This window comes from Melanotaenia boesemani, chromosome 20 (assembly GCF_017639745.1).
Source record: "Melanotaenia boesemani isolate fMelBoe1 chromosome 20, fMelBoe1.pri, whole genome shotgun sequence".
Classification (NCBI taxonomy): domain Eukaryota; kingdom Metazoa; phylum Chordata; class Actinopteri; order Atheriniformes; family Melanotaeniidae; genus Melanotaenia; species Melanotaenia boesemani.
Genome location: NC_055701.1, coordinates 1,312,774 through 1,334,020, shown reverse-complemented (window position 1 = coordinate 1,334,020; position 21,247 = coordinate 1,312,774). Strand labels below are relative to the sequence as shown.

The following is a 21,247-nucleotide window of genomic DNA, read 5'->3' as shown; positions in this document are numbered from 1 at the left end:
TTCAGTTGGATTTTAGTTGGAGGAGGAACATTTTTTTTAAATTGTTCCACAGTAGATCCAGTTTGTCTCAGATTGGTGAAGCTCTGTCCATCTCTCCATCTGAGAGACTCTGCCTCTCTGAAATGGTCCTTTTATACCAGTCATGTTACTGACCTGTTGCCAGGTAACCTGGTTAGTTGTCCAATGTTCCTCCAGGTGTTTCTGGTTTGTACCAGGTACTTTTCCAGCCTTTTTGCTCCTGTTCCAACTTTTTACGGACGTTTTGCATCAGATTCACTATCCGCTCATATTTTCATCACATGGTGAAACGTCTCCGTTTCCTCCTCTGACGTGTTGTTTATCTTCCATTGGGTGTAAAATATGTTGATGAGATTAGGAAATCATTGTTCTGGTTTTACTTATATTTTACAACTTTTGATGTAAAAGAGAAATAACCCCCCGATGTGCAGAAAGTGTAGAAAAAGAGGGGGAATGGTTGATGTGTTCATCCAGTCAGTGTGCAGCCAGCTGAGGGAGGAGAGAAAGGAGGAGACGGGGGTGCGCACTACATCTGACGTCAGAATCTGGTTGCAAAGAAAAGCTGAGAAGCTTCACATTAGCTCCAGATCAGTCCTTCAAGCAGAGACCTGCTCATTTTGGTCCAGAGCTAAACGGCGGCTGCGATCTCCTCAGCCTGGGGCTGAACCAGGACTATGACGGGAAGCCGTGAAGCAGCTCTGCGCGAGCCCAAGGCTCTCCACTGAATCGTCACGTTAACGCAGAAAGTGAAAATGGGAAGCGCGAGCGAAGACTTGCTGGTCACACTACAGATCCTGCCAGGCTTCTTCTCCAACTGTCTCTTCCTGGCTCTGTACGACTCCGTGGTTCTGGTGAAGCGGGTCGTGACGCTGCTCAGCTGCTCGCGCTCCGCCGGCTGCGGAGAGTGGCGCCGCATGCTGACCTCCGCGGGGCTGCGCTCCGTCTGGAACAGCTTCGTCCTGGACGCACACAAGCAGGTAAAGCTCCACAACCGCTCCGGACTGGTTGTAGTGGGACGCTTTGCTCTCAGCAGAACTTGTTATTGGCTAGATGTAGGACTGGGAGAACTGGGATGGGCCACAGTGGTGCAGCGCAATAACTAGACCCAAAATCTCCACCACTGTCCCACCTGCACCCAAATTAACACACACACACACACACACACACACACACACACACACACACACACACTGAATCATAAGGATGAGTTATTAAACTTTTCCCAAACTTAAAATTCCTTACGGTAAAACTTGAAAATAAAATGTGTTAAACAGAAATCCTGTTAGATGTGGGATTTAGACAGTTAACTGCTCATCTGACTGTTCAGAAGTTGGTTCTCCTCATGACTGACTTGAGCTGCTGCAGCTCCAGATGTGTTCAGCGGGTTTCAGGTCCGGACTTCGTGCAGGTCAGGTTCTGCTCCAGAACCAGGCTGGTTTATCACGTGTGCGCGTGGACAGCCGCTAATGTTGCTCCAAACCCTGAAAGAGGTTCTGACCCACAAGCCGGACAGCTCTTCTCCTCATCCTCATTTTTCCTGGATTCATTTTAAATAAACAGCTGGTGGTATTGTTGTGTTATTATTAGGTTTACAGAATAATAGTAAAATATTAAAATAAATCAGTTGTTCAAACTCACAGAAGGTGAGTGAAGATCCTGCACTTCATTTTCCAGACTTATTCCTGGATAATTCCCATAAAGGAGCCTTTATGTTCCCAATCCCAGCTTAAGGACAAATTCAGCTTCATTACCTTCGTGTCTTGGGAGGGAGATGTTTTCTATCCAAGATTCTGATTCCAGTTCTCCTCAAACTGGAAACTCAACATCCACATTTAGTGAAGTTGGCGAGCTGTCGAAGGAATTCTCCACCGGACCGATGTGCTTCCAGTCCGAGATACGAGAGAAAAGAGCTTCTGGGGAAATCCTGCATGAATCATTCAAACATTTTATTTCATTATGATCAATCAGTCTGATTAAATGTTGATATGTTTACTGTCTACAGAAGAGTCCAGTCATGCAGAATCATGTGTTTTTAATGTCTGATCATCCCCTCCATCAACTCCTTTTTACTCAGATTCATTCCTGATCTGATGAGCTGATGATGAAATACACAAGTTGTTCATACATTTGGTCTTTCAGACCTTTTATTTTATTTTGAAATTCAGATTTCTTTATATACCATATTAAAGCGACTTCATTTGACCAAAGTGCTTCACAATACCATCAGTAATCAATAAATCTACATAAAACACAATTAAAAATTCAGATAAATAAACATAATGAAGTAAAATCATAACATCAAGTGAAACTAAACTCCAGTTTTTCTAGCATGTGAAGGCCAAGACAAGAGGTGGGTTTCAGTCTAGACTTAAGGTGGCCTACAGATGAGCGGAGCTGACAGACAGGGAGGCTGTTCCATGGTTTGGGCGTTGCCACGGAGATGCTCCATCACCGTGGGCTTTTAGCCTGGCTTTAGGGACGCCAGCAGGAGCTGGTCAGCTGACCTCAAGGCTCTGGGCGGAGTGCAGGGCTGCAACAACGCATTCAAATAAGAAGGGCCCATAGTCTGCAAACACTTAAAAACAGTCAATAAAACCTTAAATTTGACACCAAAACAGACAAGGAGCCGATGCAGGGAGCACAAAAAGGGAGATGTTCATGCCTCTTTGTTTTAGTCAGTAGGCGGCTGCAGCATTTTTTCCAGGAGCTGACGGAGACCTGGTCCAACCCAACACACAAAGCATTCCAATAATCCAGACGCAAAGCTACAAATGCTCTTTCAACATCAGCCCGAGTAAAATCAGAATTGATTTTGTCATGAGTCCTCAGCTGAAAGAAGCTAGCCTTGATAACGGGGCTAAATGAAGGCTCAGCCATCACCCCCAGTTTTTCACAAGCGGACGGCAGTAGGAGGACGAAGGACCAATCACACTGCCATGTCCAGGAGATTACGCCGTCCGAACACCAGCATCTCCGTTTTATTCTTGTTCAGGTTCAGAAAGTTAGCACTCATCCACGCCTGTACATGGGTTGAACAGTCCTGCAGCAGTTTACTGCGAACTGGACGTCACTCGCAGTTTCAGGCAGATAAATCTGAATGTCGTCTGCAAAACAGTGAAAACAGACTTTATGCTTTTTAAAAACAGAACCCCAGGGGAGCGTATACAAAGCAAACAGAACAGGCACTAGTATCGATCCCTGGGGACACCATGGCTTGGTGGAGACACAGAGGAAGAGTACTGGCCCACATTCACAGAACAGCTCCGACTGGACACACAGGACAGAAACCAGTCAAGTTCTCCAGCTTTTATGCTTATATGTCTCACAGACAGCCAGATTTACGTTTTATATGAGCAAATCTCCGGCATCAGAGTGGCATCAAAAATCCATAAATCATATTTCTCAGTTAAAAACAAATTAAATACATTTTTTTCTTTCATAAAAATATGTTTTTCTTTTATTTTATTATGAGCATATAAATCACACAGGTCAAGGTTGTGTTTCTTTTGGGAGGGAGACAGATAAAAATAAATATTATTTCTTCTGTTTTCCTTCCTGTCACACATTTTTTAATTAGACAGCAGTAGTCATGGAGAAATAAAGCTGAAAAAGCTAAATTATGAAAAAAAGTGGGACTGACTTTATCGGGAATTAAAATGAGCTTAACTGTTTCTTTTCTTCTTTTTCGTAAAAACCGTAAAACTTTTTTCTTTCCATCTCATCCGTCTCTCCATCTCGATTCTCAGCTCAGTGCTTCCTTCAACCACTTCTTAGTAATAGCTTTCTTTGCTGCCTGGTGAAAAGTCTTTAGTTTTCGGGCGTTTTCATGCTCCAGAAATCCCACATCTAACATGAGGTGAGAGCACATACATGGTTATCTCCCAGCCAGCTGAGCGGAGTTTCCCAGAATGCTTGTATTTAAGACGAGTGTGGTCTCCAACATGGTGGCTGGATTTTTAACTGTTTCTTTTAACTTGATTCTTCATAGAAAATTCTCTCCACATCTGTGACTCAGTTGTAGTTTAGCAAACTAACATGAGATTTCGTTCCAACTCGGCCGTCCAGAGTGGGTTCTCCTTCTGATATTCGGCTGTATAAGACTGATACAACGTTGGGTTCAACATCACTGAAGGTTAATAATTAGCCACTCTGCTGTTAGACCCTGTCCTACCATCGGTTTCAGGCTGGAGCCATATTGTTTAGATTTATATCGTTTAATCATTTGTGATGTGAGCCATTGGACACTTTATAAAGCTGGAAAGTTCCTGGTAAATTATTACATTGGCTAATGTTTAACTGTCAAATTAACCTTTTGCACCAGAGTTTCATTCAACAATCTGATGTCTGCTCCTGAGCTTCTGATCAGTAACTGATCTGATTCAGAAAATCACATTTATTTACTCTGATGTAATCAGTGCGTAAATAGACTCAGATTTGATCGATTGATTTTTCAGTAAATAACTGATTTACTGACCTTTTTTTAACAATAGGACTGATAACCATGTGCACCCACAAACATCCACTTCAGACATGAACACTCAGCCTTTAAAACCTTTTAAATATTTTTAATTTGTGAACCTCAGGTGTGGAAAAAGACAATAAATCAGGAGAAGGAAATAAAAAAAGGTCAACCAGTTTACCTGTTGTCTAGCCAGATTCCATCCCATTACTGTCACCATAAATCCTGGGACATGGGAAACGGGTATAAATCCACATGAATGTTGGATGGATGGATGGATGGATGGATGGATCCTCTGGTAGAGGATCCGAGCTTGAGATGAACAGCCAGTCAGCCCACCCAGGGGAGATGGGACGGGGGTGAGGGAAGAGTTTTCTTTAAATATACTGTATTAGGCTGTAAGGGGTCATTTTGTTGGGTGGTGTAGATTCTTTTATGTACAAAATGCTAAATGTGCCATGCCACAAAATGGATAGGTCCTGGTAACCACTAAGTCAGGTGTAGTACCTGGAAGCATAACTGAGTGTCATCTGCATAGTAGTGGAAAGTCACATAATATGACCCAATGGAAATATACATTACCCAGGTCCAGAAACCTGCAGAAATCCACAACTCACTCTGGTATCAGAAGAAGGATCTACCAGAGAAATATGACTCAAACCAGTCTGATCCCGTTTCTTTAATCCCAATATTCAACCCTCTGTAACCGGATGTTATAGGTGAAGTAAATGTTTTTCTATTTTTACTTCTGCAGGTGAAATTTGGCTGTGAAGCACCAAACTCAAAGGTGGTGAAGGTTCCTGATGGGCCTCGGTGGAGCAGCGGGATCAGTAACATGACTAATGGCCCTCGAGGCACCAGGACCCAGACTCTGGACGAGTGTCGCCTTCTGGATTTTGAGTCGTCAGATCGCCCTCTGGTGGTCAACTTTGGCTCAGCCACCTGACCCCCCTTCATCAGCCACTTGCCAGCTTTCCGGCAGCTAGTGGAGGACTTCAGCGATGTGGCCGATTTCCTGTTAGTCTACATCGATGAGGCCCACCCATCCGACGGCTGGGTGGCCCCAAAAATGGGCCCTTGCTCTTTCAGCTTCCGGAAACACCAGAACCTGGAGGAGAGGATGGGAGCGGCACGCCAACTCATCGAGCACTTTTCCCTGCCGCCGCAGTGCCAGTTGGTGGCTGACTGCATGGACAACAACGCTAATGTTGCTTACGGTGTGGCCAACGAACGGGTGTGCATCGTGCACCAAAGAAAGATCGCCTACCTGGGCGGGAAGGGACCGTTCTTTTACAACCTGAAGGATGTGCGCCAGTGGCTGGAACAGAGTTACGGGAGGCGGTAGGAGTAAAGAAAGACAAGGAAAGAGGAGGACATGTGCCTTTGTTCAGACACCTTATATGAATCCTGGTGTGGATGTGCAGATGGAGACGGGAACACACCCAGCTGGCAGTCTGTATTCACACCAACTTTTGCTGCTATAATCATTTTTCACTTGATTTACAAAAGAAAAAGGCAATTTCTCAATTCATTTTTATTTTTAAATGAATCATTTTTTAATTGTTTGAATAAGATTTCAATATTTTTACGGTCTGTAAGTTTTATGCACTACACCAACAGCTTCTTCCATCATTCATCCCGAACATAGAGCTTCATTCTCCAGCTCGTGTTTATAAAACTGAATCAAAGTAGATTAAATGTGGCTTTTGAGTGAACGTGAAGACGTCTGTGAAAGTAAAATCCATCCAGTCCATCTCTGATTCAGAAACACTAGCAGCAGGTATCTTGTTTCGGATTCTCCTTTGAGGATTTCTCCAGATTTAATTTCACTCCCGGCTCACACGGAGATCGTCATGGCGACAGTTGTGTTCTCTGATTTGCATTGTTTGGCTTGCAGCTGGGATGGCCTTTAGTCTGACAAACAAAAAGCTCAGTTTTAGTCTCATCAGGCCAATAACATCATTTCCCGGCTTGCTAAGAAAACACTAACATATTTTCCAACATTCCTCCTGTCAAACTCACCATATGTCATGTGAGTTTCCTAAGAAGCTTTGTCTTTCTCATTAAGGGAAGCCCTGCCTCCCTCTGACTCACAAGATTTGCAGCTGTGTCAAACTTTGTTTCCACTGTTAGAATTACACAATAAATTCCCTCCAAATGGCTCCTCCAGAGTAGCACATTGTGACTTTATCAGATGTGCACGATTAGCTTGATGATTAGCTAAAAATGACCTGAGTCACTACAGATAGTGTCATTCATGTTTGGACTTCACTGTGGGATGATTTACTGTCCGTATCTGAATCTGGAAGTCCTCCAAGCCGCAGTAGAAATTCAACACATCAGCTTAAACTATTGTACTGAAAATGAAATATTCATATAAACACATTTAACAGCTACAAGCCAGTAAATAAAGGAGCTTCTCCGCTGGTTTTTCCAGGTCTGGGGCATCTGTTTAATGTGGTGATCTTTGCTTGCAGGAATCACATCGCTGTGAAAATTGTTTGAATTCTGAAACTTTTGTTCTTGCAGCCAACAAAATTTAACTTATTGACTTCACATTACTGGAGGGAGGGGAGTCCAACATGCAGCCATTTAACCTGAGTTACTGAGGCTGCAAACTTGCATCGGTTCTCCTCTCTGATGATTGTTAATTTACAGCCATTCAGCAGATGCTTTCTCCAAAGCGACTCTGTGGACAGTGTCTTCCACTCATGGCCTTGAAATATTTTTTATAATTTCTGCCAAGTTAATCTGAGCTGTTTTTTCCCAGTCTGATACAAAACGGATCCAGGCCGGTTTTATTGTCAGCATGAACATACCTATATTTGTACAATATGAATGCTGACTAATGAAACCAGTGTTGGTATTTTACATAAGAACAGTGATGAAACATATTTATCATTTCTGTTGTGTCGGTACGAGACGGGTCAGGAAGCATTTCTTAGTCTTTCCAGAGGCAAAACATGGGAAGGATACGAGAATATCCAACTCAAACCATCCTACTCTTTTGGGAATATTCCGCTGGGGTCCCAATCTTACTGGTCCAACCCTAAAGGGTGAAGCCTGGCACGCTGCAATCATCACTTCCTGCATGACTCAGCAATTAGAACAAAACAGGCACAGCTTCATGTTTAAATATACGGTGGATTTATTGTTGTTTAAAGCCACAAAACACAAAGAAAGAAGAAAACCTGCTGGATCATCATTCTGCTCCTTTGTTTATGGGTCGGCTTCTTCTACGTTAAAGTTCAAGACGCACTTCGCACTGTCTGGCTTATACGCCAAGACAACAGAGATCAGGGTTTATCAAAACCAACCCAACCGGTACTAACCCAGACCTGCTGGGGGAAACGGAGGTAAAGCCTCGGTTGCTTCAGTATTGTGATGGCGCCACGCTGTAGGCAAAAGTAGCTCAACTTTTCTCTCCATATCTGAAACCAGTCTGATCGTTTTATGATAGTCTGAACAGCATCAGATCAAATATAAACTATATTATATGATCATTTTCTCAGCTCTGATTGCACAACAACCATATTTACGTCCGTAAACACAACATGCTGCATGTGACGTTAATTTTTTTTTATCAGGACCATAAACTTCGTAATGAAGTCAGATGAAGGTCACGCATTAAATTATAAAGTCAACAGCTATGCAAAAAAAAAAAAAAAAAAAAAAAAATCATCAGCTCCAGACCTCTTGGACCAGAGTCCTGCAGGTTTTAGATGTTTCCCTGCAGGGATCACCAACTCTGGACCTCTTGGACCAGAGTCCTGCAGGTTTTCCAACAGCTTGTTGTCATGTTCTGCACACGCCTCTTTATGACCAAGTGATTTCAGTCGAATGTGTTGCAGCAAGGAAACATCTAAAACCTAAATCGGCCCAAGAAGTCTAGTGATCTCCACCTTAGTGGAGCGATGATCTGTCTGCACATCCAACTCATTTCCATGAAGAAACACATTTACTGCTTTTTTAGGAAAACACCTGGTTCAACAGGTTTCACTTACGTTGTGAATCCACACAGCAGATAAAACTGGCCTCGTTCCACCTCAGGCTGTCCCAGGAGTGAAAGGCTGGATGTGGAAAGTAAGCTTTGTTTGCATTGCTCAGTCAGACTAGTTTCCAGCGGGTGTGGCACTCATCGGGGCTCCTCTTCATTTTAAAACCGTTGTGGACAGAACCGAAGTGGCAGTGGCTTTCCAGACGGGTCGGGTTAGGACTGCATCTTTGCTTTATGCAAATGATGTAGATGAGATTCCGCACCTCCAGGTCTGAGGTCAAGTGGAGGAGTTTAAGTATGTCTGGGTTTTCTTAAAGAGTTGGGGGACATCATATTGGAAAACTGTTTTGCAGATTTGGGCAATAACTAATTCCTCTGAGGGAGTTACTGGGCTCGAGTGATCCGGTGATAAACTCTGAGGTGCTCAGATTGGAGTTATCCTCTGCATAAGAAAAGACATTTATCTTTATATTAGAGAAACTCAGAACCTGCTGGAAAGATTATCTTTCTTAGCTGGAGGGGCTGGAGGAGGTGGGTTGGATGAGGGAACTCTGGAGATCTCTGCTCAGACCGTTGCCCTTGGTAACTGTCCCAGACAAACATCAGTAAATGGACGGATGGATCTGAGGTCATTTTATTTTTCACTATGCAAGCCACATTAAATCTACACACACACCACAGCTACACACAGTTAATGATAGTAGATGTGTCAGCAATGACAGTCGTAGACTACTAATTAGATTTACAGGGTTTGTTTAGGAGGAAACTCCGTTTCAGGAAGTTTTAGGCAGAAAGTCAGCCAGAGTGATTGCAATTCTAATCACAGTGCTGCCTTCAGGAACAGGGTTTCCTCCTTGGTCCTGCTTGCTGCTGCACAAGTTCAGTTTGGGAAATAAATACTAACTTCACCTTTTCAGCTTCTATACTGACTTTTTCTTTCTTCATGGAACTGGACACGTCGGAGTGAACAGCTGAACATCAGTTACCGTGATGCTGAGACGGGTTCAGAGCAGGATTACTCAGGACAGATGGATTGCTCTGCTCACAGTGATCAAGGTGTACAAATGAAAACCTTTGACGAAAGAGTCGCCGGCTCAGTCTCTGGTTGGATAGTGAACATCACCTGCTCATCATGACGCAGATTCATTGCATCTGTTTTCATCTGATTCCACCTTGTCTGCCGTGTTTCTCCTTCTATGTTTAGGATAAACTGTATTTTTATATGTGAAAGGGAAAAAATAAAACCAGCTCAAAATAAAGGTGAATGAAACCGTTTGCAAGTTGTCTCCTCGTCTTTTACTAATAAACATCAACACATGGAAGCTGTGACCTTCTGATAAATAAGAAATCTCTACTCCTTCTGGTCTGGTCCTGTCAGGTTTCTCCTCTGAACTTCCTCAGTCCAGGAACATCTTACCTTCATGTCTTCTGTACATTAAATATGTAATTAGGCTTACGTCGTACCTGAAGCATCAAATCAAATAAGTTGTACTACAAACTCATCCAAGTTTAACATTTAAAAGACAGTTTAAGTTTTATATTTTTAGATCCTCCACAGATTAATAGTGAGATTTCTCTCATCATCAGGGGACCCCTGGAATGGGTTTGTTCCTGTACATGTCCAACAAACAATGATGACCAAGTTTGCAAAAAACCATTAAAATGAAACATTTGTAAATCATTTGGGTTTAACAAGAACGGAGGAAGATCGGAGCAAATCTGTAGATGCTGCAACAGAAGACAAATCAGATCAGATTTGATCTGTGACATGAAGCCAGTTCAATTATCTGAAATATGTCTATACCAGGGGAGCCCAAGTCCAGTCCTCGCGATCCTGCAACTTTTACATTCATCCCTTCTCCAACGCACTTAATCAAATAGTTGAATTCCGTCATGAGTGTCATTCAGCTCTGCACAGGCTGAAAACAGTTCATTTGATTCAAGTATGTTGGAGAAGGGATGCATCTAAAAGCTGCAGGATTGTAGATCTCAAAGACTATCCTTGGGCAAAGAAAGGGGATTTAAGTAACTTAGAATGTAGCATGGTTGTTGGTCTGAGTATTTACTGGGATTCTCACACAACCATCTTCAGGGTTTCCAGAGAATGGTCTGGAGAAGAAACATATCCAGCTGTTGATGGGTAGACTGGTTGGAGGTGATCGAAAGCCAACAGGAAGTCAAATCAGCACTGGTTCCAACCAAGGTCTGCAGGATAGCATCTCTGAACACACAACACGTCCAGCCTGGACATGCTAGGCTCAGAATCTGCTGGAAACATCATGAAAACATGGATCCATCCTGCCTTGGATCAACGGATCTCCTTCCCCTTCAGGCTGAGTATTGTTGCTGACCATGTCCATCCCTTTATGACCACAGTGGAGCATCTTCTGATGCTACTTCCAGCAGGATAATGCACCATGTCACAAAGCTCAGATCATCTCCACCTGCTTTCTAGAACATGACGATGAGTTCACTGGACTCCAACGGCCTCCACAGCCACCAGATCTCAGTCCAGTAGAGCAGCTTTGGGATGTGGTGGAACGGGAGATTCTCATCATGGATGCAGCCGACAAACCTGCAGCAACTGTGTGATGCTGTCATGTTAATATGGAGAAAACCTCTGAGGAAGGTTTCCACCACCTGCTTCATCTATCACACCAGGATTAAAAAGGTCCGACCCGGTACTAGAAGGTGGACCCGATGAAGAGGAGGACACAGTACTAGAAGGACCTGCTGAAGAGGACGACCCGGTACTAGAAGGTGGACCCGATGAAGAGGACGACTCGGTACTAGAAGGTGGACCCGATGAAGAGGACGACTCGGTACTAGAAGGTGGACCCGATGAAGAGGATGACTCGGTACTAGAAGGTGGTCCTGATGAAGAGGATGGTGGGTGTAGATATATGTTTTCAAACAGATCATGAAATAAATAACATGTTAAACAGAAATGAGGAACTAAGTGCTTCTAAACTGCTGGTCATAGATGAAGAAGGAGGCCTTCAGTAGGTTTGTGAAAAAATCCTCTGGCTGACCCTCCATTCCTGCTGAGCCAAACGTTTGTTCTCTCACCAGTTAGTCCAAGAAGAAGAGAGAAGCAGGAGGAGGATGAAGAGCATGAAAGATACATCCGGAAACGCACCCACCCACTCCTCTCACAAAAAAGGGACAATTCACACACAGCTTTGACCTAATTTTTCCATTCTCTCCCCAGAACATCACCCATCATTTGATATCTGTGACAACAGATCCAGGACAGTACTGTTGTGCCTGGATTGTGGTTAGAAAAAGAAGCTTTTGTGGCTAATTCTGGGCAGTGGAAGCCAGCTTTTCCACAGAAGCAGCTGTCCTCTTACACTTGAAAAGCACACTGAGTCCAGCCAGACACTCAGTAATGCTGGAAGTGTGACAGAGAACAACGCTGAAAAGAAAGAGACAAATTAGCTCCACAAGTTCAACACAAAGACTCCAAACAACAGAAATCTGTGTTTGCATGCATGTGTGCATGTTTTAATGAGCCCACTAAAGAAAGTAGGACATGCAGCAACAGGATTTCAATAGATTCATAACAGGAACTGTTTATCATTTGATCAGGTTTAAGTCATTTGTGTTGGACCGTGTTTCATTGTGTTGGAATGTCGAAACAGTTTGAAATGACCCACTTTTAAACCAACACTCCACACACACACACACACACACACACACACACACACACACACACACACACACACACACACACACATGTAACCTGATTGGCGTGTCCATGCACACCCACGATCCTATGTAAATAAACTCATAAAAGCTCCATTACATGTACAGTATATATATATATATATATATATATATATATATATATATATATCCTAGACCTGACCCTAGACCTGTACAGCAGCACTAGGCATGATGCTGCATCCCTTCATCCTCCTCTCTTCTTACCCAGATGCTCCATCCCTCTGGACCAGGGTAGATCTGGACTCATCAGACCACATGACCTTCTTCCATGGCTCCAGAGTCCAGTCTTTATGCTCCCTAGCAACCTGAAGCCTTTTCCTCTGGTTAGCCTCACTGGTTAGTGGTTTTCTTCTGGCTGTTCAGTCCCTTGAGTTCCTTCACATTGTTCATGTGGAAAAGTTCTAACTTTCACTATTAAACATGGTCCTGAGTTCTACTGCTGTTTTTCTTCCATCTGGTTCCACCAAACGTTGAAGTGATCAACAACCACCATCATTCAGGGTGACCACATTTCTTCCTGGAAGACGATGGTTCCCACCATCCTTCCAGTTTTAATGATGGTTGGACAGTTTTAACCCAGTTCCAGTAGTTTCTGCTTCTCCTGAGATGTTTTCTCTGCTTGATGATCTGACCCTTCTGGAACAGACTAACATCTTCTCCACGACCCCGATGTGTCTTTCCTCATGGTTGTTTAGGAAACGAGAAGCTGCTCATCGCATCAGTTGGGTTAAATAACTTGATGCAGCTGAAAGATGATCACCCTGCAGGAATTATCCAATGGGAGGCTCCAACGTGTTAGCTTAGTTGAATCCGGGTGGAGACTTTTGTTTGGCAGGCAGTGTATTTTAATTTCAGAATTGCCTCCAGTCAGCCTCCTCTTCTCTCAATCATGTTACTATGGCAGCCAAAAAGCCAACATGGACCTTTCCAAGTTTCTCATGGCTACCACAAATTAGTGGTCCAGTGAATGGGGGCTTTTCCAGTTTCTGGCTCTAGATGGCCCTAACCCTAACCCTGTCAGATTTTCCATCTCAAGGTCAAACTGGCTCCAAGTTCAATCAATGAAACCAGATCAGAGATGTCATCAGCTCATATGAGTCATATTTCAGAGGAAAATCCAAACCACAATTTGGATTTTATAAAAACAGCTCATTGCTCACAAGCTTCAAATTTCCACCATGAGCAGACAAAAGATCTGAAAGCTGTTTTCTGAAAGCACAACCAAGCTAAAGCTCCCACCAGGGGACTTACAGAATGTTCCCACAGTGTTTCCGAGTTGGGTTTGCAGCTGCATGTGATGGCTCGGTCTTCTGAAACCTTCACTCACAAACATTCCTGCTTCCTTCAGATTTCTGGTAGATTTTAGGAAAAATCACTTGCTTAATTATGATGAAATGAAACGGATCAAATAGACAAAGTCTAAACAGTAAACTGACTAATGTGTGATCAAAAAATAAACACAAAAAGTAAAGAAAGTAGTGTTTGGTGGATTATTTCTCCCCTTTAAAAATGCATTACATAACTTTCTGACCGTAAAACGTTGCGTTCTGACCTCGTCTGATGGCACAGTGACATTTCTGAAGCGTCCCTGTCCAGCAGCGTCCCGACACTGAGAGACCACTTCACCACGTCTTCCTCCAGGACGCCGCGTGACTTAACCGCTGAGTTTTCCACTAGCTAGCAGATATGAAGACACCTGCTGTTCTGACCACGCACCGTGGGTGATTCAACAAAGAAACACAAGAAGACTTTATCAGATGAAGAGGAAAACACAGAGACAGAGAGAGACAGAAGAAGAGTCAACATCAGATGACTTTTACCGCCTGGAGAGATCTCAGAGTTCAGGTGTGTGAAGATGATGCTGGATTTGCTGCTGATAGAAAGGAATCGCTGAGAAAAGGTTGTGCATCTGTCATGGTACCAGTCGGTGTTGGGATTGTGCTTTTCAAATGATACTGCAGGGATGTTGGTGTTTTTCTCCCTGATCCTCTTCTTCTTCTCTGGTTTGTTTCTGTGCTGGTTGCATGTCAGCTATTCTGCTCAGCACTGCCCCCGTGGTTTCCAGTGGTATTGCTCCATCTTCTAAGCTAAGCTCCATGAAAACCCAATTATGGGCATAACCGACGAAGGAGACGGACGAAGCCGTCCGTCTGTGTCCAGCATAAGTGGGCCTTAACTGGTGTCATTAAATGGGAGAAATTATCCACCAAATGCTAATTTCTTTAGGTTTATTTAGTAAAGTTCCTCATCTTCCTCCTAACTCATTAAACATCATCATTCTGATTCTTCACCAACATTCCCAGAGATCTGCTCTCTGAGTCACGTTTTCACCTACGAAGCCACGAAACCTTCAACGTGAGCTCTGCTGTCACTCTGCTTCAGTTCATGTTCTCATCTTGCACACGACAGATTTCCTGCGTTCAAACGGTACGAGATTTTAAGCCGACTTCACTCAAACTAAATCTTTTTCAAATAACTTGTGAGACTTTTGCCATCTGCTGTTTGTGGGGATTTTCTTGGAAAAAAAATACCTATTTTTTTCTGTTTACACCTCAGCTGTTGTATAAATGTGTGGATGAGGAGTTGTATTGATAACTTGCAGTTCATTCAGAAAAAGGTGCATCTGCGTCATACATGACCCCCTGAAAACATTGAACATCATGAAGCCAGAAAAGTTGAGTTTCTGACATGTTGAAATACTGTCAGTGTGTAAATTACAGCAGTGAGCTGAGAACATAGTGGGAAAAACCTTTGTTTCCTTTGGAAGAAATTTAGATTTTTCATCTTTCAGACTTTTGTTGGACATTAATGAACTTTTATTCCACCACATCCCAAAGCTGCTCTACTAGACTGACATCTGGTGGCTGTGGAGGCCGTTGGAGTCCAGTGAACTCATCGTCATGTTCTAGAAAGCAGGTGGAGATGATCTGAGCTTTGTGACATGGTGCATTATCCTGCTGGAAGTAGCATCAGAAGATGCTCCACTGTGGTCATAAAGGGATGGACATGGTCAGCAACAATACTCAGGTAGGCTGTGCTGGTTAAACCAGACCACGTTGGTACTAAGGGGCCCAAAGTGGACCAAGAAAAGATCTCCCACACCAGGGGTCTGCAGCCTTTCCAATCCAAAGAGCCATTTTTCCCTCAGCCAGCTAAATAAAACTCGTTTAGAGACGCAAACGTTACGAGACCTTTTGAAAAGACAACTTAGAATTTTTGATAAATATCTACTAGAGGATATTTGTTGTCCTTTTTGAAAAAAAAACTAATTTTTATTCCTATTTGTAGGTTTTAAATAAAGAAACACATCATAAAAATAGATAATAAAAATATTACTGGTACCTTTCATTCCAATGAAAAACTGAAAAATTACTAAAAACCTGCATTTCTCATTATATCTATATTTAAAAACATTAGTTCATTTTTAGCCATGTATGAAGAGCCATTGTTGAAGGTCCAGAGAACCACTGGCTGCTCCGGAGCCACAGGTTGAAGACGCCTCCCCCCCACCATCACACCAGCAGCAGCCTGAAGCGTTGATCCAAGGCAGGATGGATCCATGTTTTCATGATGTTTCCAGCAGATTCTGAGCCTAGAATCTCAATGTGGAGCTGAAAAGGAGACTCATCAGACCAGCAATGTTTCTCCATCTTCTATTGTCCAGTGTTGGTGAGTGTGTGTGAATTGTAGCCTCAGCTTCCTGTTCTTAGCTGGCAGGAGGCACCCGGTGTGGTCTGATATTTATGTTTATTACGTAGGTGAACAGGTGGAGCTGATGAAGTGATCGGTGGGTGCAGCTGAGCCAAAGATCATTTTCTTCCTTTTGTTCCTTTTACAGAAAACTTTAATCTGTTTTCATGTCATTAACACTGCATTTGTGAAAAAAGAAGAAACATAATTTAAAAGTCTTCATGGGTTCCAGCAGCTCCAGCCTACCAGTAAATGATTTGCTGAGAGGAAGTCAGGAGGTTTGTGAAGCATCAGTGTTGAGGAACAAACTGTCTGATGCAACTGAAGCATGTCACACGCAGTGATTCATGGTCTTCCAGTGGATTTCAAAGGTCTGTCTGTGGCCACTGACCTGGATCACCCACAGAAATAAAAGGATGGTTCCTTTTCATGTGGATTTGGGTTTATTGTGTTTGGGTGGTGGGTTTCAGACGTCCTCGGCAGTCTGGAGCCTGTGCTCGCTCTCATCTTTCAGACACACATACAGTAAATGAACAACGAGAGGACAAAGTTTTCTGGTTCTGCCAGAACGTTATTTTACACAACTACAGCTCTTTTTCCACTGAGTCTAATTCATCCAGGAGCTAAAGATGGCCTCCGTGACTTGATAACAAACAGGTTTAGAAGCCCGCTGGTCCACCCAGCCTTCAGTCTTAGTGCGTGGGATCAGTCTTTTTCATCCCTTTTGTTCTATTTTATCCAACTTGTTGGCTGCACTGCTATTTATGGTTTTACCTCTGATGGCTTTTACATGTTATCCATTTATTTATCTTTTTAACTATTGTTGCTCCTCTTAACGTGAGCTGCTGGGAAATGGAATTTCCCTGAGGGGATTGTTACAGCCTGGCTTACAAGCTGCTTCCTTACAAAAATATTATTCATTTACCAAAACATGGACAAAAAATGTGCAAAAGTCAATTTCAGTAGCGCCAGTGCTGCGTGGATGGACAGAAAACATGCAGAACCAGCCAAGACCCAGGAGAGGTCCCAGCCCAAGCCTGGCGATCACCCTGCTGCAGGCAGGAGGAGTCTTAAATACTACGGAACACACCGGGCCCAGGTGTAGCTCATGCCACTAATCCCCATCTGCTGCACCTGCCATACAACTCAAAAAGAAGTGATGATGGGGCTGAGACAGGTTACAGTTTTTCTCCGTTGTTAAAACACTAAACCCAGTCGTCTGGACCCAAAGACTGAATCGGTCCCTTTTTGCAAAACCATCAGCACTTTTCACGTGTTTAGACACAACCTGCCACATTTTCATGGTGATGCACCTGAGTTGCATGATGGTGAGCACAGGTGGCAAAAGTCCAACACAATGAAAGCGCAGGCGTCACCGCTTGAACACAACAGCTCAAAATTGATCACACTTGGCTATTGATGATGGAACCAGTAGAGAAACATTATACATTAAGAGTCTAGTTTCCTGGTTAAATACATCCATCCATCTATCCATCCATCCCCAGCAGCTACTACACCTGGACAGGTTACCAGTCTGCAGGGTCAACAAAAAGAGACAAACAACCACTCACCCTAAATTTAGAGAGACCAGTTAATCAGACATGTATGTCTTTGGATGGGGGGAGGTAGCTGGAGTACCTGGAGAGAACCCACGCATTGCTCCCACCAAGGTGGAAGTGATCGCTGCCAAAAAGAGAGCTCCATGGAAAAATGCCACACTGGTAAGAGCTGGAAAACCAGAATGTGGAAAAGCTGAATGCAGATGGTGGAAAACAAAGCTGCAGGTTCACTATGAGATCTATAAAGAGAGACTGAGGATTTCTAATCTGGAGCTGAGAAATTCAGACCATCTTTCTTTCTGACATCATTGTTAAGAACAGCAGTAAAGCTCGAGCCTTGTTTACTGTTAACAGGCTAACTGATCCTCCTGGTCAGTAACCCAGAACTTCTATCCAACCGGGCCTGGAATGAGTTTGCTTGTTTCTTTACTGACTACATTCAGAAAACCAGGCAGTCAGTCAGTGCTTCCATGCCAGGGGAGGACATATGTCCCTGTGTTCACTCAGAGACATGAACACCAGGACACACTTTTCTCCAGTCAGTCCTAAAGACCTGGATGAGATCCTTGTCCATCTGAAAACCACCACTTGCTGTCTTGATGTCCTGGTTTTTAAGAATGTTTCAGGATGCATAGCTTTAGATATCTTCCAGGTTGTAAACACGTCTCTGCTTTCAGGCGTCTTCCTTCAGACCCTAAAAACAGCCGTCATCAAGCCACTACTGAAAAAGAAAAACCTGGACTCGTCCCTCATGAGCAGCTACAGGCCGATATCAAACCTCCCCTTTCTTAGTCAGGTTCTAGAAAAAACTGTCTTCCGGCAGCTACACAACTTCCTGACACTAAATACCTGTTCTGATGTCGACCAGTCAGGTTTCCGGCCACCCCACAGCACTGAGATGCTCTAGTTCAGGTCTTTAATGACATCTGCCTGAGCACAGATAACGGGAACATTTCAGTCCTGGTACTGCTGGATGTCAGTGCTGCATTTGACACGGTCGTCCAGAACATCTCACTAGACCGGCTGGAAAACTGGGTCGGACTTTCTGGCTCTGCAGTTAAATGGTTTGAGTCTAGTGGTAACCTGTGGAGTTCCCCAAGGCTCCATCCTGGAGCCACTGCTGTTCAACATCTACATGCTGCCACTCACTCACATTATGGAAACAACTAAACATGTTACCACAGTTATGCTGATGACACACACATCTACATAACCATCTCACCAGGAGACTACAGTCCGATCCAGACTCTGATCACCTGCATGGATCAGATTAAAGATCGGATGGGCCAGAACTTCTTTCAGTTACATGAAGACTAAAGTGAAATAATAGTTTTTGGAGCCAAAGAAGAAAGATTAAAAGTCAGTTCGGAGCTTCAAACAGCAAAGTTCAAAACTACCAGCCAAGCCAGAACCCTGGGAGTAGTCCTGGACTCAGACCTGGATTTTAGCAGTTATAATAAGACAGCTGTGAAGTCGGCCTGTTATCACTTAAAGAACATCTGGAGGATTAAATGACTGATGACTCAGCAGGATTTAGAAAAACTGGTCCACATTTATCTTTAGTAGACTGGACTGCTGTAATGCTGTCCTCACAGGTCTCCCTAAAAAGTCCATCAGACACCTGCAGTTAGTCCAGAACGCTGCTGCTCCAGTCCTCGCTAAGACCAGGAATGTAGATCCTAGAACTCCAGTCCTCACTAAGACCAGGAAAGTAGATCCTAGAACTCCAGTCCTCACTAAGACCAGGAAAGTAGATCCTAGAACTCCAGTCCTCACTAAGACCAGGAAAGTAGACCCTAGAACTCCAGTCCTCACTAAGACCAAGAAAGTAGATCCTAGACCTCCAGTCCTCACTAAGACCAGGAAAGTAGACCCTAGACCTCCAGTCCTCACGAAGACCAGGAAAGTAGATACTAGAACTCCAGTCCTCACTAAGACCAAGAAAGTAGACCCTAGACCTCCAGTCCTCACTAAGACCAGGAAAGTAGATACTAGAACTCCAGTCCTCACTTAGACCAAGAAAGTAGATCCTAGACCTCCAGTTCTCACTAAGACCAGGAAAGTAGACCCTAGAACTCCAGTCCTCACTAAGACCAGGAAAGTAGATCCTAGAACTCCAGTCCTCACTAAGACCAAGAAAATAGATCCTAGAACTCCAGTCCTCACTAAGGCCAGGAAAGCAGATCCTAGAACTCCAGTCTCGCTAAGACCAGGAAAGTAGATCCTAGACCTCCAGTCCTCAGATCTTTACACTGGCTTCGTGCTCATACTTTACAAAGACCTAATGGTTTAGGACCAGAATCCATCCAGGATCTTCTGGTTGGTTATGGACCAACCACATCCCTTAGGTCATCAGGGTCAGGTCTACTTTCTGTTGCCAGAGTCAGAACTAAAGGTGGAGAGGCAGCATTCAGCTTTTATGCTCCTCACATGTGGAACAAACTCCCAGAAACCTGCAGGTCTGCTGACTCAGCAGTTTGACATCAGAGTTAAACCTTTTCTATTTGCTGCCTTTTACTAGAACAGCTGTTAATTCCCCACACTGGAATTTTATTCCTGTTTTTATTTTAGGTCTTTTAATCTATTTTTTCCCTGTTTTAATTTAATTTCTTTTAATGTTTATTTTTAATGCACTTGTTATTGCTTCCCGCTGTGATGCTTTTAAAGTTTTATGTAACTTTGAATTGTCTTGTACATAAAATCTGTTATACAAATAAATTTGCCGTGCCATACACGGGGAGAACATGCAAACTCCACACAGAAAGGCCACTGTTCGAATGAGGAACCTCCTTCTGTGAGGCAGCAATGTTCTTACTGGATAATACAAATATGCATTGTTATTATTAATAATAATAATAATAATGATAATAGTAATTAAAAAATTAATAATAATAATAATAATAATGACCTCTCATGCATCAACAAAGCTTGCCGGTCAGCCAGTTTGATGCTGCTACATGAACTACATTCCTTGCCTCGTGTGATGAGGTTTGATCCAGACACAGTCCAGTTCTGATGGATTTTATGTTCAGTGTGTTGGTTTGTATTCTGGATGTTGCATGAACCAAACTTCTGTCATTAAATATGGGATTTTTATTTTATTTTATTTTATTTTTTTACAGTTTAGAGGTATTTCCTGCTGAAATTCTGTGTAAGTTACTGAGTTTAGATCTTTTCTGCCTCAGGTGGTTCACTTTGAAGATTCAGAGGTAGCTGAGGTGAGGGTGTTATGGCTCAGAGTTATCACGTGGATGACTGGGACTAGGCAACACAGGAATGATTGCTGACACCTAGTGGTCAAATTGGAGATAGCAGCCATCTGAAGTGGTTGAAAACAAACTGTATCCGTGTGTGGGCTACATTTCCTGTTCAGGGCAAAACAACCAACTTTATCTGGGATTTTTATCCATCTGGGAAGAAAGTTTACTCTTTGTTTTCATCTGTCCCTGAATTCTCTTCTTCATCTTTTCACTTCTTGGATGTGGATTTAAGATCTCTTACTTGTTTTTGCGTCAGTAATATTTATGCTCCATTTCTCAGATGTGTGTCTCTAAGAAGAAATTTGGAGTAAAGAAGTAATCATTTTATAAAGCAGGTTCAGCATGTTCAGGGTGTGTTTGTATAATTTACTTTAATTAACCCTAATTATGGCAATTTAATCAAGTGGTAGGACAATGACAGTTATCATCAAAGTCAGTGGTTCCAAAACCTGGTCCTCATGGCCCGCTATCCTGCAGGTCTTAGATGTCTCCCTGCTGCAACACACCTGATTCAAATTAAATGGCTGTCTGATAA

General features: G+C 43.2%; 1 protein-coding gene across 1 annotated transcript; it reads left to right on the top strand.

Annotated features, from left to right (window-relative positions):
• The first annotated feature begins 316 nt into the window (after positions 1 to 316).
• On the top strand, positions 317 to 9,749 carry dio2 (iodothyronine deiodinase 2). The gene is made up of 2 exons (XM_041972329.1): positions 317 to 995; positions 5,232 to 9,749. The coding sequence occupies exons 1-2, from the start codon at positions 771 to 773 to the stop codon at positions 5,820 to 5,822; spliced, it is 816 nt and encodes a 271-aa protein (XP_041828263.1). The 5' UTR covers positions 317 to 770; the 3' UTR covers positions 5,823 to 9,749.
• Positions 9,750 to 21,247: the final 11,498 nt, after the last annotated feature.